Genomic DNA, 16231 nt, shown 5'->3' with positions numbered 1-16231 from the left:
TTGCAAAGACATATCCTCTATAGCAGCCGGATTTTGTTTTTAGTAAATGTCAGCTTTACTAAGAACAGCGTCATACAAAGCTTTTGGATCCGCAGCTGGCGTTTGTGTTGCACAAGACTTGAAACTAAAACGCACTTGCGCTTGCCAAAACCGCCGCGCTGATCTCAATTCCAATACGTCTACTCGAACCATCAACGAGAGGAGATCAATCTGATAATAAGAGGAGCGAAAAATACTTTTCATGTAGATTTTATCAATCACTGGCACTGATGTATGTCGTCCCGTACTGACTTCCGAAACTCCGAATAGCCATGCGCTTCGCAGAGGTGTATTTCGGCAAAGGTGGACAAAACTGCTTGGCGGTGTGTTGCCGTCGTAGCCGCTTACAACTTTGTGGCACACGATTGGACTCGAGCAACGAAAAACTCCTGTGGCTCGAATCGCGTGAACAAACATACAAAGAACGGTGGACATATATGTTTTTTCGAATGCCAAGAACGCGGAGCGAGATCGAAAAGCACAGCCGCGAGAAAGCGCACACGCGGCCAAAACGCTGCGGCAACATTAGAACTCAAAGTGGGGACCGCTTCACAATGCAATGAAACGTGGACGTTGTCGTCGGTGGCGCTGCCAACAAGGAGGAATGAAAGACGTCTTTCGGGTGTCGCGCGATCCCAATGTATGTATAAGAACAAGAAAAGCAAAATGCAAGCCCTAGTCACTAAGTTGCTCTAATTATTCCTCTTGTTCTTAATGGGAAGGGGAATGCATTTAAAAAAAATGGAAGATGTTTACAATTCCCAGGAATACCGAATTAGAGCGCAGCTCTTGAGGACGAGGAGGGGAGGATACGGGGAGGAGGGTCTGCCAATCCTCCTGTTCCGCACCCTCTCCTCCTCCCACTCCCCCTCCTTTACCCTCCTCCCCCTTCCTCCTCTCATGCCCCTCCCCTCCTCGTTCCTTCCTCCTCCCCCTCCTCCCCTTCTCTTCCCTCCCCCTCCCTCTCTCCTCCCTCGTGACGTCACTTGTGAAGCCTCGTGAATGTCCTTCACGTGACCTTTAATGTGAAGGTCGTGACCTTCACGAGTGACCTTCGTAGCGTCAATCGTGACGTCACTCGTGACCCTAGTGACCCTCGTGGCGTCACGTGTGACGTCATTATGGGAAGTGTTCCGTAATGCAACATGCGGTTACGCTGACGGCGACGGCGACAGCGACGCCGCTCAAGCCGGAACCGGGCGCCTAGGAGCTGCGCTCTAAAAAGAAAGTATAAAAGCGCGCAACCTGGTTATCAAATATTTGAACCGTAGTGCTGGTTGGAGATGTGCTAACGAACAAAAAGTTAGGTCACAAACGAGCTGGTGAAGGTTCAACCTAATTTTTAGACTGTGTTTTGTTGTCCTTCGTCTTTTGCCCTTTCTCGGATGTTTGTCTTAAAAGCTGTGCTAGCTGGTTCATATTATTGGGGGGTGCCAGCTGAGCACTATCAAGGAGATGTTCCTGGCATTGCACACTGGACAAAGTGGGCGTCGTGTGAAAAAAGAGCCATATATAACATCCCATTACGCGAGGTCGATGTTGCATAGGCCAATCCGGTCGTTGCAAAAATGGCCGGACAAAAGAACCTGCTGCTTCATTAAGGAATGTATCAGCAGGGAGTCATCTACCAGTCCACTGCCGCGAATTCTGGTGCACAGCAAGTTTTCAAAACATGACGGTCCCGGAAAGAAACACAGGAAAACTTCCGCGTGAAATCCTTAAGGCATCATCCATCTATGGTAAAGAAAATTAACTGGTCAAACCAGAGAGAAACACTGTTTCTGCGTGGGTACTGAAGGACACCAAGAAGCTCCGTGTTTGTAAATAATGGTAGAAGTGGAGTGAGAAGGCTTCAGTCCAGTTTCTAAATAAGGAAGGAGATGGCTTCAAATCCGGTTGTGAATACTGATACTAGTGAAGGAGGAAGTCTTCAATATAGTTGTTACCCCAGCGGTTGTCTATTTCTGATTTCTGTGTTTTACAGCGGAGCTGTTAAGGGCTAGTTTCCCCAGTTTCGTGTCCGTGGACAAGTAAATCTCGACACAACACTCTGGACAGCTACCGTCATCTATGAGCGACGGCGGCCACCAGACAACTGCCTTTCCGGTTGTCTGGTTGCCGCCGTCGCTTATATATGGCGGCACATAGTACAGCTCCGCTGCTCTTCTTTCTTCACCAGAGTGAAAAGGCTGAAAGGTTTTATTAGCGTTCCGCTAGCACCACCCAGAGATTTGAACCCTAAAACAAGGATTTCATTTTTATTGTATTAGGGCTTTGATTATGATGCATTTTACGCTGGTCTATCTTGTACTTTCACGACAATTTCATTCATTTCACTATCCTAAATCACCTATGCTCCCTTTGATTTGCACTTCTGACAGTCTTTAAGCAATACTATTTATAGTTTTGAAATAACTTGCGAGTAAAATGCCGCTTTTGGTCATCGCAAACTTACATCTATTTGATCTTCGGTGTGTAATCTTGGTTGGTACTCTCACGTTACTACAGAAAAATATATGTAGGGCGTTTGGAATAGCCAAGCTCGATCTAAAATAAATGGCAAAAATCGGCGCCTGCACGTAGCAATCTAAACTTTTTGTCACGGATCTATTTCACAAGTCGGTTTTATCATGCAATATTGCAAAACGTAGCCCCCTTTTTGTAAAAAATAGGGCAAGAAAACGTGCCAGCGTAAACGGCGGACTCCGACGCGGACAAGCGAGTCGAGTGGCGGGGTGCGTTTGGCGCACATATTGATATATGTCGTCGGGAGCGGCGTCGGAACGTGTAGCCAACCAGCGCACGAAAGCAGCTGCGACAAGCACACGTCGGCAGCAAGATCGTTGTTGGCTCCAGTGTTATGGAACCGCGTCTTTTTTTTAATTTTTCTTACTTCAAGTTTTAGCACCAATGTCCACGTTCAGTTTTATACCAAAGGTACATTACAAAAATATTTTGTTCAGTTTAATGAACCACGGCTGTCGCGAGCAGTCTGGATGAAGAGGTTGCACCATCTAACAATATCGGTGCCAAACGCGCCCCGCCACTCGACCCGGATGTCTGCGTCGCCGTCCCTCGTTGACCCTGGCAAATATTGGGCCCTATTTTCTACCCAAAATGAGCTAGGCTTTGGAAGACTACAAGATAAAACGTACCTGTGCAATGCACCTTGGACAAAAAGTTTAGATTGCTACGTGATGGCGCCAATTTTTACGGCCCGTTTTAGATCGATCCTCGGTACTTGGAAGACCCTATATAAACCATATGCAAAATCGAAGCATTACGAAAGGGATGACCCTAACAAGAATTCCCACTACTATTTCGTGGTGTGTTTCCTATGACCTTAAGCAAAATTCTGTATCTCTGTGAGAGAGGACGAAACCGCAAGTGAAGAGGCGCAAGACGCACATCAGATCGTGATAATCGTTTACATACATGCGTACACAGACTCATTACTTATTTTTGGAATATCACATTGATTTATGTTACTCTTTATGGAAAATAAACATAACTAAGTTTATACGAGACAGGTTGTTTCAAAAATCACATTTTTATATCCCCTGTATATCCCCATTTTGGGCGAGGTATATACACGGTGTGGCCAAGCTGCGGCTCATGAGTCGCATGCGGCTCTTCGCGTGTCATAGTGCGGCTTGCGGCTCCCTCGCCTACACCCCCCCCCCCCTCCCCCACTTCCCTCCAGGCTACACGACCACTTCCCAAAAAAGAAAAATGGAACGCATTTTAATTCGAAACACAGGTTGCGGTTTGGTTGTCTTTTACTACCGCTGCCTTACGCGCCGTTGAACTACATTTGACTCGCATAAATTAAAAGTAGTTCGAGTTTCGTTTATTGCTCTGGACAAAAGTTTGCCCCCCTCTCACAGCTCGTGAAAGTTTAGTGGTTTTGTTTGCGGCTCTTAGGCTGGGTCTGCCTGGCCACCCCTGGCATAGACGAACACAGTGTTAGCAAACATATCCGCCAGGTGGAGGCACTACGCGTGAGCTGAAACCAGATTCGAGTGAACTGAAGCGGCCGCGTGTGCGCCGCACCACCTACAGTGCCAGGGCAGCGGCTTGACGTCAAAGGCGCGTGTTGGTCTATATAGCTGTGTGTTTGAATGTCTTGTTTTGTATTTTTGTGTCGCACATTAATATGTTTTCGGAACATGGAACTTTACTGGATGTGTGAATATTTTGTCACTGCTTAGCATGAGAAGGTGCCCACAGTTCGGACAGATGTAAACACGAACGTATATTATTAAAAAAAAGAAGGCATACACGAGTATAAAAAAAAAGGACTGGCTACGTGCTTTATGTTGACACTGCCATGGAACTTACGCTCACGACGGCCCAGTAATACGTGTAACTTTCAACATCTGATCTCTCTTTAGCCCATATCCAGGCGAAAAGAGCGGGTTCAGGTGATGAAAAGAAGGTGGTTGACAGGTTTGGAAAGTGCGTAGCCCCCACCACACTGTCAGCTTAAAAGTGAATAGATTATGTTGAGATCAAAACATGAGATTGGTGTTCATTTACTTTTAGAGAAGGTCGCAACTCCACTGGAGCAACTTCTAACGAGTAAAGAAGTTGATTTAGTCTCTCGAAAGTACCTACTAATACTTCAATATTAAGGATGAGTAATCAGAAATAGTATTCAATTAGAGTATCCGAGTAGCGAGAGCAAGTCCGTACATTGCAGGACGAGTGATCTAACGCTCTTAATATATCGAGCTATAAAAAGTTATGATAGTCAGAATTACATCAAAGGTCTGATAAATGTTTAATTTCTTAGGAGGGAGTACTTACTGAAGATTTGAAAATTGAGCCCTGGCCTATGATGCAACGAATGTCTGGGAAAGGAATACCCCATAAGATTTCACGGATTGAACTGCCTCCTTTGGGAATGAATTCATACAGTGGTATGCATCACGAATTTTTCGCTAACAGGACATGTATAAACGGCACAGACAACTGCATCATTACAATGTCTCGAATATTTCAGCTTTCATGGCTCGTTAATCTACTTCCAAATTGGATAACGCTATTAAGCTCTCCGAACAGGTTTTTACCGTAAAATAGGGCTGGGCGGTAGCGCGATATAAATGCATCGAAGTTGTGTCTCAGATATATTTTAAGTATATGTATATTAGTACCGAGTTGCATTTCAAAAATGTATTTGTATCTCAGTAGTGAAAGAGAGGTACCATTGTTGGTTGCGTAGGAATAGTATGCCGCTCTTAGGTTTGTTGATTGCGCAGGAATAGTATGCCGGTTTTAGGTACCTCGAAATAAAAAAGTAGTCTTGTATACACTTCTATGTGACCCAAAATTGTCTGCCATGGGAAACCACAAAAAGAGGTGACAATGTATTTGACTGGAGTCAACATTTACGCGAGACGTTTATTTTCATAAAAATACACCTTTGGCGAGTAAACATTCTTTACGTTCCCTTGAACTCGATTGGTACTGATTTCCAAACTATGTACCTCCCCACAAAAAACTGGAGGCAAATGTATACCTGGACAAAATAACGGGATGGAAGAAATTAGCCTTTAAAACGGGACTGTCCCACCCTAAACGGGAGGTCAGGCCGCCCTAGCCATTTGATTGCACATTATGTATGCACCTGTATCTCAGTAATATATAGTAGTTTCCTGCCGTTTCCGCAAAAGTGTTTTAAGAATATCCATGTTACATAAAAAATATATATCTCGGTATCTTTATTTTGGCCGTAAAATATATCATATCAGTGATTGTATTCCAAAATACCTTTTGGAGTAGCTCTGCCCAGCCCTGCCGCTAAACAATAAAACATTTTATGTTACAATATCAGAATATACTTATATCTATTTTGTTGCCCTTCATGCAGTACATGTTTCAATTCATGCATTATATGTTTCAATGTTGTAGTTCCGTTGCATAAATCGGGCGACCGTTCGACAAATAATAATTATCGGCCTGTCTCTCTACATTGTAGTTTATCAAAAGTTTTCGAAATTGTTTTGTATACTCACTTTTCTGCATACTTTTGTCAGAATATAATACCAGAACAAGGTTTTATGAAAGGCAGATCTACGCAGCATTTGTACATAGCCAAAGCCAAGCAGATGCCGTGTACTTCGATATGACTAAAGCATTCAGTAAAGTAAATCATCACCCAATTCTGAAACAGCTCTGCAACTACGGTCTGTGTTCTAAGTACTCTTGGTTGTTTGAGACTTATTTATCTCATTGGGTAAACATTTTGCGAATGTCGAGCTGCTTATCTGCGCCTTTTTTATCTACTTTTGGCGTTCCACAAAGGAGCAATCTTGGTCCTTTTCTTTTTTTTTTAATCTTCGTAAATGATATATCTTCCGCAATTAAACACGCGCAAATACTGTTATTTGCTGCCGACATTAAGCTGTTTAGTGCGGTAAATACGGTAAAGGACTGCGAGTGTCTACAGCGTGATGTGAATTCAATTTCGGCGTATTGTCTCTGAATGGCCTTGTTTTGAACAAAACGAAGACAAAAATAATGTCATTTTGAGAAAGCGTGATACTGTGAGCTTTACTTATACCTTAGACGACAAAGCTATTACTTGCGTTTTCGTGATCCGAGATCTAAGAGTGCATATAGATCCAATATTTAATTTCAATCACCTTTCATCGCTATAACGGATGCACCCTTCAATTTCTTGGGACCCCATTATACGAGTAACACACAATTTTTCGAATTCACTTTGCTTTTTATGTATGTTTTGCTCACTCGTGCGTAGTCATATTGAATACGCCTCCGTGGTGTGAAATTGTATTGTAGTTTCAAAATCATGTATCATCGAGCATGTTAACAAAAACATTATTTCGTGTAATTTATGATTGCCACTTTTTTGGTAATAATACAGTTATATCAGAATATGAGACTGATGCAACTGGATATTTGCATAGCAGAAGAGTGAGACGTGATTTGAAGATTCTGCACAAAGTCGTGAATTGAATAATAGATCCAACTTTATTGCCATAGCCTCCTTTATACTCACAAAGCCTGGCAGTTCGACGACGCAGCCATAAAGTGCTCGGCCGCAGATTTGGAGCGTAAAGATCTGGTAGCACAGAGCATCAAAGAGCCATTTCTAGGGGAAACTGAGCGTCAGCGCGCAGCTTTTGTAGTGGCGAGGACCCGAAACACACTTGTTCGCTCGGAAGAATCGTGTTTTGGCGTCTCGCCGAAGCGGGGCGCCAGTCACGTGGCTCTCCTCCCATCCGTTGTCTGCCCCTCCATCTTTTCCATTTCGGCAACCGCTTCTCGTGACGATCTACCAGGATTTGTCAGTATATAGGAGGCTACGGTATCATTTATATGAATTTACTTACGCGTTCCTCGAATTTTTTTCAGATTGCTTTTAATGTTTTATCCTTCTGATTCGCATAAAGCAAAACCTTTGACAGGGCTACAAATAACCTCTAACCATTGTGAACAAATTGCGGCGAATAGTAGCGTTGATATTTTTGATGACGCGCGTATATTTAGAAATTCTGTTTATTATATTGGGTTGTTCTAAAGTTTCTTTTCCTATACATATTTTTGTTCTGCTGTTACGTACTAATCTGGAAAGTGCACCACTAAACAGCGGCATGCTATTTGTGGGCCACTCAAAACGAATGAATGAATAAATGATTAAAACGGTCCATACCGCAAATTATTTCTTGATTACCCAAGTATCACAAAAATATTCTCAGTTGAGCAATTTTAACCCCCATCGACTGCGACATGCAATCATGAGTAAACGCTTTCCTAGCCGTTAGAAAATAATGGTGTACGCAATATAGCAAACTATTCCGTCCATTGTGTTATAACTAATCTAAAGTATGAACAAAAACCAAACTCATCAACTGATTAACTGACGCGACTAAATGCAAAACACTTTAACATTGTTTGCATTTATTCGCAAAAACATTATTTGTTTTGCCATGCTTCGAAATAACGTTATTTGATACTTTAAAAAATATTTAAAAAAAACGGTGGTAACGCGCGAGTTCGCGTTTTCCTCACCAGGTGTGTGCACAACACGCGCACAGAAACAGCACGCCTGGACATACGCAGTGACGACAGCAGGCCGTGCCGTCAAAGCCACGCGATGCTGTACACGCAAAAAGAGTGAGGTGTTCAGGATGTATATCTCGCAATATAGTCCTTGAGCTAACATATATGGAAAATTACAAATTCTATGCGGTGAGAGCAGTCATTAGGTGCGGAGGTAGGGATTTTCTTAGATTGTTCATTAGGACGATAAGTGACGGATTTTATCAATGACAGCGTACGTGAATGATAATTCATGTCTCACACGAGCAACTTTCTCAGTTAACTAAGCAGGCCCTTGTCAAGGTGGGTTTGGTATGACAGATTCTCGCTTGCTCACTGTAACCTGGGTGCGGCATGTGCTTAAGGTGTGAACTATCAAAAGAAAACAACAATTGACTGTTTTTTCACCTGCGGACTATGCAACGGGTGCAAACCTTTGTAAAAAAAAATATACAAGGTGATTAAGCATTTCAATGATTTTGTGTTGTAAATCTTGTTTCGTTTCAGATAGAGCAGTTAAAAATGCATCTAAATTGCGCCTGTTAGGTAAGCATGATCTTCGTATCATGTGAGAATTTTGCTCAAGCACTATTCAAATTGATGCAGACTGTCATTCACATTAATTTATTTTTCTATACAGAAAGTCGACAAGCTGCATCCGTTCCCCTTGTAACCTGTGAACTATTTATATTGGTAGATTCTGTCTATGGCATAAATTTCCCCAACCTGTTCAGGTATTTAATTGCCCTGCTAACTGCGGTGAGTTATCATTCTTTATAAATCTTGCGTCAGACACCTATAACGACCGGCAATGTTCAGATGCGATTTTATGTTATACGTATATCGCCCTTGCAAATGGTTTCCCAAAGCGTATCTTATGAAAAGAAACAAAAAAAAACGTCGTATTCAGTTTTTTGTGTACCTAGTTAGTCTGATAGACATATCTTATACTGGCATACAAAATGTTCTACCAAGGATTAACAAAAAAACGAACACTTGAAATAAATAAATTATTTCTTCCGAATAACGTCGTACACCGCGGCGTACGTTAGCATATAAATAATGATGTTCGAAATCATTCAACTAAGATAAAAATACGTCGAAAGACAAAACAGTTAACCTACTTCCTCAGGTAACAGGTCAAAGAAACTCCTAACTTGGCATAAGCTTTGCAATTTTAGGGGCCTCAATTTGATCTAATACGGCTTTGCTCCAAGGCGTTAGTATGTGCCATAATTCTCTCTCGCGTTTCTATAGCGTTTCTTCGCCTCGCCACTTAATTGCCGAAGTGCCAGACTTGATCTAAAAATGCCATGCGTATGACCCGAAGAACCGGGAGTTAAGCTTAAACCTGGCACTTGTTTCGCAAGTTAGGCTTAAAGATGCCAGATGGCAGACAAATTACCCGGAGTGAATCCAAACATTGGTTTTAATAGCAAGGTCCGACATATTTAGACTTTGTTCAAAGAAGGTAAAGTTTGGCTTTACCCTGGCTGCTTGCTTTTGAAGGGTCCATATTTTTAGGCAAAAACGCACTTTCGCGCGAAGAACTGTGATAACTTCATTCTTGAGAGAAAAATGAAAAAAAGTCTACATATTCCTTCATAAAGGGAGGGACAAGGGGGGCCCTTGTCCCAGATGCTCCGTAAGAAATGAAGCAACGTTTGTCACTGGAAAAAACGAGGGGAACAAGCTTCCGCCCTCGTCCGTATCGTGATATGCACTCTAAGAAAAAAAAAAGGAGCAAAAAGGTAGCAACGCCGAACTTTCCTCCCTTCTACCGACGCGCCCCCAAGCAGACACGAGAAGAAGGGGGGAACGAGACGTTTTTCTTCTTTTGCAGGCAGACGGGAGAAGGGTTCTGACCTGCCACTTCATCTTCTTGCGGTTCGTTTCTCGAGCACGTTGCGCACGCTGTTTATTAAATGTTGTTGAGTTGATTGAGCTTCAGCGGGCAGCGAAGGCCACCTGTAATTCCGTCTCCCAGTCCAAATGTGCAGAATATTTCGGTTGCATTAACGTCTTTACCACTAATTTTATCAAACGGGCAAACGATGCCTCTTGAAACAGCGAAGTTCCGGAGCAGTGCCAGCGGCGCTACGCACACTGGGCTAAGAGCATTTCGGATTGCGGAAAACACGTGGGTGCGGATTCACGCGGACCACGCAAAACGTTGCTGCCGGGTGCCTGGGTGCCTTCTGTGTTGAGTTCGGCTCTGTTTTCCGATGCCGGGTGCCAACCGGCAATCAACGTGGTTCTGTATTTCCGCATGTCAGCAACGTAGCGGCAATATCGTGATGGCTTTGTTGTGCGTTGTGAACAGAAGACTGGAAATATCGCCGATGTGACGGTGTGTTCGCGTATCAGTGGTGTAACAACACAATGAGATGACGTAAACTGTCGGTCATGGACACCGCCGGTCGGGCCGTGATTAAGGAAGGGCGGGGTGTCCCAGGTTTACATTTCGATTTACATTCAAGAGTTTAAGACCGCTTAAAGGATTACGATGCAATGGATCGACTTGCGGATAGTCGGTAGTAACGGTGGTCTGAACCGTAACACTGTCGTCTGCGACGTCCTGTTGTCTTCTCCCCGAGAGCGATTGCGCTCTGGGGGAAGGATTGAACAGTATGAAAATATGACGGAAAGTACGTATATTTACAGTTTAGAACTTAAACATTAAAAAATGGTAATTAAAGTCGACAAAACGAAACTATTCTTCGTTTCCTTCTTTAAGTATTCTATGGTTCATGGAGAAACTGACTTCGAAGTGGCGTGCTGGGATGAGCGCTAGAAGTTTTCGAGCTGGCCACTGCCTAGCTCCGTACACTTAAAACCTGCCGCAAGTCGCGGCTTTGACTGCATTCAGGATGATCGAAAAGTGATTTCTCTGCCCGTGAAGCTTCGCTTCTTATTTGAGTGCCCCCTCTACACAGATTAATTCAAGACTAACAAGAAAAGCACGAATAAAAAACAAACAAACGCTACAATAGAAATGCTGACTACGACGTGCCGTGCGGGGAAGTAAACACATTGCTTGGAGCCGGATTTGGACGGCTTGATTTATTGGCTTTCAAATAATTACGGCATGACCATTTACTTTTTACTAAGAGATTCATCCCCTGAGCCGTTCGAAATACTTTCAGAGGTATTACATTGCTCGAAAAGAATCAACATTATTGAAATGTTAGTTATTGCTGATGTGGTCACCGATGAAATACGTACCTTGGAAACGACTGGTATTAAAGGCGGAAACGCAGACCTCGTGAGTAGTGATCGGGATAGTGTGCCGTTGTTTTGATGTCTGTGTGTAGTGTTTGTGCGCACAAGTATGCTAGTGTTATGCGCAATGTATCTACGTGTCTGCATAATAAAGGTTCCCGAAGGTCCCGAAGCGCCATGGTAGCGTGAGCAAATAAAAATATATTTTTTTTTGTAGAACATGAGTTGGGCGGTATCTAGCGCAACCTAGCCTAGCTACTTGCAATTACTCTGCTCGACCCTGCCATCTGGTGGCAAGCGGTTTAACCTTATTTCACACCTCGCGGTAATTTCTGGTTACCTTGCAACAGCTGCATCGGATTTGCTCTTTGGAGAGCGGCGTTTGATTCCGCGAATGATTTACCACTCCTCCGTGATGAGCAGTTGACGAAGGAATGGCGGTTCGAGGAGTAGCAATGGTAAGACGTAAAGTGCGCGAAGTAACTGGGTATCGGTTGTCTCCGTCAGTGCTGACGACGAGAAGAGTAACTGCTTTCGATACGAAAGTCTCTTTCCTTAGGGGAAAACTGCCTTCGTAAATGAATGCCGGTTGCGGAGAACTCGTGCTGCGCTTTTATTTGCTGCTTCTCTCGCCCCGTACAATGGGCGTATCGTCCTCGTTATGGTTATTGAGCTCGATTTGCTCGATTTTGGGCCGTCATAATGAGATGCAAACGACGAAGAAACTTTGGTACCCTGCTTTTAGGACGAAAGCTTCTCCCTTTCTAAAGGAACATGTGTTAAAAGAGCGTCCCTCCTTTCAGGGAGGAGTATGGCTACCCTTTTTTCTAGGGTTCGGTGGCTCTGAATCGAGTGAATCGAGCTCAGTAAGGCTTAAAGAGGACTACAGGTCGCTACAGATACTGTCGATTTTTGCGCGGAACACTGCCGCGATTCAACTATAAAGAACTAGCGTATTTTTTGGATAGTCAAACACCTTGCACATCTGACGTCCCCCCCCCCCCCCCTGCCCCCGCCCCTCTTCACCGGGGTGTGCTGAGCCATCGCAAGAGCTTTTTAACAAATGAAAACATTACGTGAGCTTTTTACGAACTGTATTTATTGCCGAAGCCGGCTTCCCACGCAGCTAAGGCAACGCGTTTGGAACACAGTCGCTCAGTCTTCTCGTTTTCAACACTGCGATGTTAAACGGAGACAAACGAAACCAGGTCATTGCGCGAACGTCACGTCTCACTTTTGCGATTCCCCGCGACACATTTCCTTCGCTGCCATTACACGTTAGAGGGGAGTGGTAAACCATCGACGAAACCATATTTTTTCCAAAAAAAGGTAATTTAAAAAAGCCTACTTGCCTCATTGCATTGTCCAGAAATTATAGCGAAGCGTGAAAGCTGGTTAAATTACTAGCCACCAGCCCGCAGCGGGATGGCGGGCACAGGCAGAGATCGGACACTGATCGCCGACGCCCGTCAGTCTGTTTAAATTATTTTATTTGACTGAGAAATGCGACGCGATCAGGGGAGGAGCATATCACAAGTGAAGGAGATGTTGACTTCGTTAAGGAAACGAGCATGTTAATTTTTAAATGCTGCGTAAATCTGAGTTTCGTGGTAATTCTTAAACGTTGTGGAGCGCTTTTTGGGTGTCGGCCACGTTATTGTGTGTTGCAAAATATTCTTGAGGCTGAGGAACATATCGTGGTGTTTGCACTGTACCTGGTCAAAGTGCTGTAAAAAGTGAGCCGCGCAAAGTATCTGTCAAGCTCCGGAAGGGTAGCGTTCCGATAGATTTTGCGTTTTCAGTGGCTGAAACTCACTGTCGCTGTTTTAGGGCATTGCAACATGTTATCAACCTGCGTCATGGCTTTTAATAGGCTGTCACACATGTTACCCTACGGTAAGAAATTGCAAGCGCTTCACCCATGAACGATAGTTTTGAGCGCCTGAGAGGATTGTTACCGTGCCCCCGGCATCTTTTGGTAACACTATGCCTGAACTTTATATTGATGCCATGAGTAACATTTGGTTTTTTATCTAGTGCTCTATAAAACTATTCAAATATACTGTACACTACACCTGTGTATACCGTGTTATTCGCAGTGTCGCGTTCTGCCTCGCTAAAACTGCCCCTTCTAAGTACTTGTCACGAACTTGTGGCTTACACAGATGCGCTTAATGGGATACTGAACGGAAATTTAGAACTTACAAAACAAGGCTAGGGCGATAGGTGAGAAGCTGAAAAGCCCAAAAACATCACTCATACAGCAATATTTATAACGGATGGCCGTATTTTTTTTGGAAAAGTGCGCGATTGGAGACGGTCGACGAGGCCGAGAAGAGATGTCACGTCAGAATTCTCCTTCCCTTACCTCTTCACTTTGTCTTCTCGAGCAGCTTAACCGAATCGAGAATCAGACAAGCGAAGCCACTTCCCCTCATTCTCAAGTGTTCCAGGAGGACGGCGACGTCATCGTTCGTGCGACGCTGCGTGCGATCGAACAGTTAGGATCGAGAGCGAAGACGACCTTGAATTGATTCGATAAAAAGTAGAAAAAAAAAACAAAAAAAACGTGCAGCATCACATTTATATTCTTTTGAATTCAAAGCTCTCCCTTATATAATCTATGCGTTTAGACTGAATAGTCTATCAATTCTATAAGTAACCGAAAACAATCTGTGTTACCCTTTTTTCCCATGAATGTACGCTCCATGCTATCGAAAGTTGATGACATTGAAGTTCTTGAAACCATGTGTTTTTCAATTATCCTATTTATGTTCTCCGAAACCTGGTATACTTCCGATTCAAATAACTTTGTCTTGCCTAATGACAACCATTTATTATACGACGAAATGCTTGTAGAGGGGTAGGTGTTTCAATGCTTGTGGAATCATCTTTGAATTGCTGCATAATTTCTGATTTTGCAGAAATGAATGACTCTCTGACTACTGTCAGTACTTATTCATAACTACGTTTTCAGTGTGCTATATTGAGGTCCCTCTGGAAACGCTTACATCCTGCTTTCTGTGCTTGATAAACTATTCAGTTATGTTAATGACAATAATTATTCCCTCTTTTTGCGAGGTGATTTTAATAGTGACATTTTAAAAACGCCATCTATGCACGATGAACTATTTCTGTAGTCGAATCAAATGGTTTCGATTGCGTTACAACGGATGCAACGAAAATAACAGAAACTGGCTTACCTTACTTCATTACAGACTGCAACCAGGAAGATATTGATGCGTCAGGTTTAATTAGCTACAGCATTAGTGATCATTTTCCCATCTTGTTATTAACTCACACTTCTCAGGTTGCAAATACAAATAAGAAGGATTTAGAGTACGTAACATTACGTTGCAAAGGACACAGCCGATTATTACCTTCATTGGTACCGCTAACTGGGACCCTGTTTATGCCAATGATTCTCCAGCTGCTGCATACGAAACATGTTTGGAAACTTTCCAAGACATTTATAACTAATCCTTTCCTGATAAGTTCTTACAGCCTAGCAATAGAGCAAAGAAACCATGGGTTTCGCAGAAATTATTGAAAGAAAAATTTACTATAAAAAAGTTTATATCATAAATTTCTCAAATCTGAAGACAATCATGATCTTGTAAAATTTAAGACATACGGAAACAAACAAAGATACGTTGGTGAAAACGCTATGCAAGAGCATTACTGCAATCTAATTGGTAACATTAGGAAAAAATCGCGCTTATTAGGAGTTCTGATTAGGAATTAACCAACCACTTAAACAAAAGCTTTAATACCAGCAGGTTGTGTTTTTCTTTATTGCTTCGAGAATAAAGCCATATACAAGTGTTATATAAAAATATTTAAAAGAAGTCTTGGTTAACTTCCTAACAATACAATCTGCTGTTGTTATTTTATTTTTATTTTGGGGGGGGGGGGTATTGCTTTCGCGCTAAAATTTACAGGTACGGGAAGCATGTACTTGCCGTACAAGGCTGTTCTAGCATGCCATCTGCCATGTCACGCTTGAATTCTACTCCTGAATATGCTAATGTCAGTTAGACTTAGGCGTCTGTGCGCGAGGGACTTCATTATTACGGCTCATAACTAGAGTTTTGTTTTTCCGATATGTGTCGATAAACTCAGAGAGTAACCCTCGATCCCGTTTTTACGAAACTTTAAGAAAACCTAAGGATATCCAGTGTCAGCAATGCTTCAATAAAAAAAACGCAATTAAGACAACACAAAGTGGGCTGCGATTCACGGGCTCAGCTGTTGCGTTACTTGGGAGGTGTGCTCTGGAAGATTTGCTTTTAGTCGATGTGCTTTAGGATAGTTTCCTCCATGAGCTTAGTTTTAATGGAATAATTGTAAGAGGTGTGTTTTAGGCGAAGTATGAAAGCCGCTTACGCCATGCCTGTCGTGCGCGAGAGTCGGGGTCCTGCGCCCTTTGCTGTTCTCACGTCCCTTAGGCCCTACGTCTGTTCCGCTCAGCTAGCCGCGCTTGTCATCACTTCCGAGAACAAAACCCGCAGTGAACTTCCTGCGAGGCTACTTCATTTTTTGGGAATCACAACTTTTCCTTCGTTTCCTTTTCTTTTGAATACCCTGCCGGCTTCCAAGTATTATGGTTCCACTCATGGTCCTAGGAGGTTGAAAAATCACACGACAGCGTGTTATATACTTCAGCATACCGTAATAAACGCAAATTTGTTTAAGACAACGAAAGAAACCGAATGTACGAAAAAAAACTACTCCCGAAAAAACAATCAAAACAAAACAACAAAACTTGAAGCAAAAAGTGGGGAACGACCTTTCTTTTTAAAGTCCTATATTGCATGAATTGCAACAATTAAGGTGGGATTGGTTAACAATATTTAAAAGACATTAAACCGACATTTCTAAAGTAAAGTGCCTTTTTATAAGT

General features: G+C 42.9%; 1 protein-coding gene across 1 annotated transcript in view; it reads left to right on the top strand.

Moving 5' to 3' along the window:
• LOC115321035 (venom metalloproteinase antarease-like TtrivMP_A) overlaps nt 1–16231 on the top strand; it is a 104796-nt gene that overhangs the window by 14098 nt on the left and 74467 nt on the right. The window contains exons 4-6 of the mRNA XM_040215744.1: nt 4835–4961; nt 8614–8652; nt 8747–8865. Of these exons, the coding sequence (XP_040071678.1) occupies nt 4835–4961; nt 8614–8652; nt 8747–8865 (285 nt within the window). The remainder of the gene's footprint in view (nt 1–4834; nt 4962–8613; nt 8653–8746; nt 8866–16231) is intronic.

The sequence above is a fragment of the Ixodes scapularis genome, unplaced genomic scaffold (genome assembly GCF_016920785.2).
Source record: "Ixodes scapularis isolate PalLabHiFi unplaced genomic scaffold, ASM1692078v2 PGA_scaffold11__112_contigs__length_91849675, whole genome shotgun sequence".
Taxonomy (NCBI): Eukaryota; Metazoa; Arthropoda; class Arachnida; order Ixodida; family Ixodidae; genus Ixodes; species Ixodes scapularis.
The sequence above is the reverse complement of the archived record's forward strand: the minus strand, read 5'-3'. Positions and strand labels throughout refer to the sequence as shown.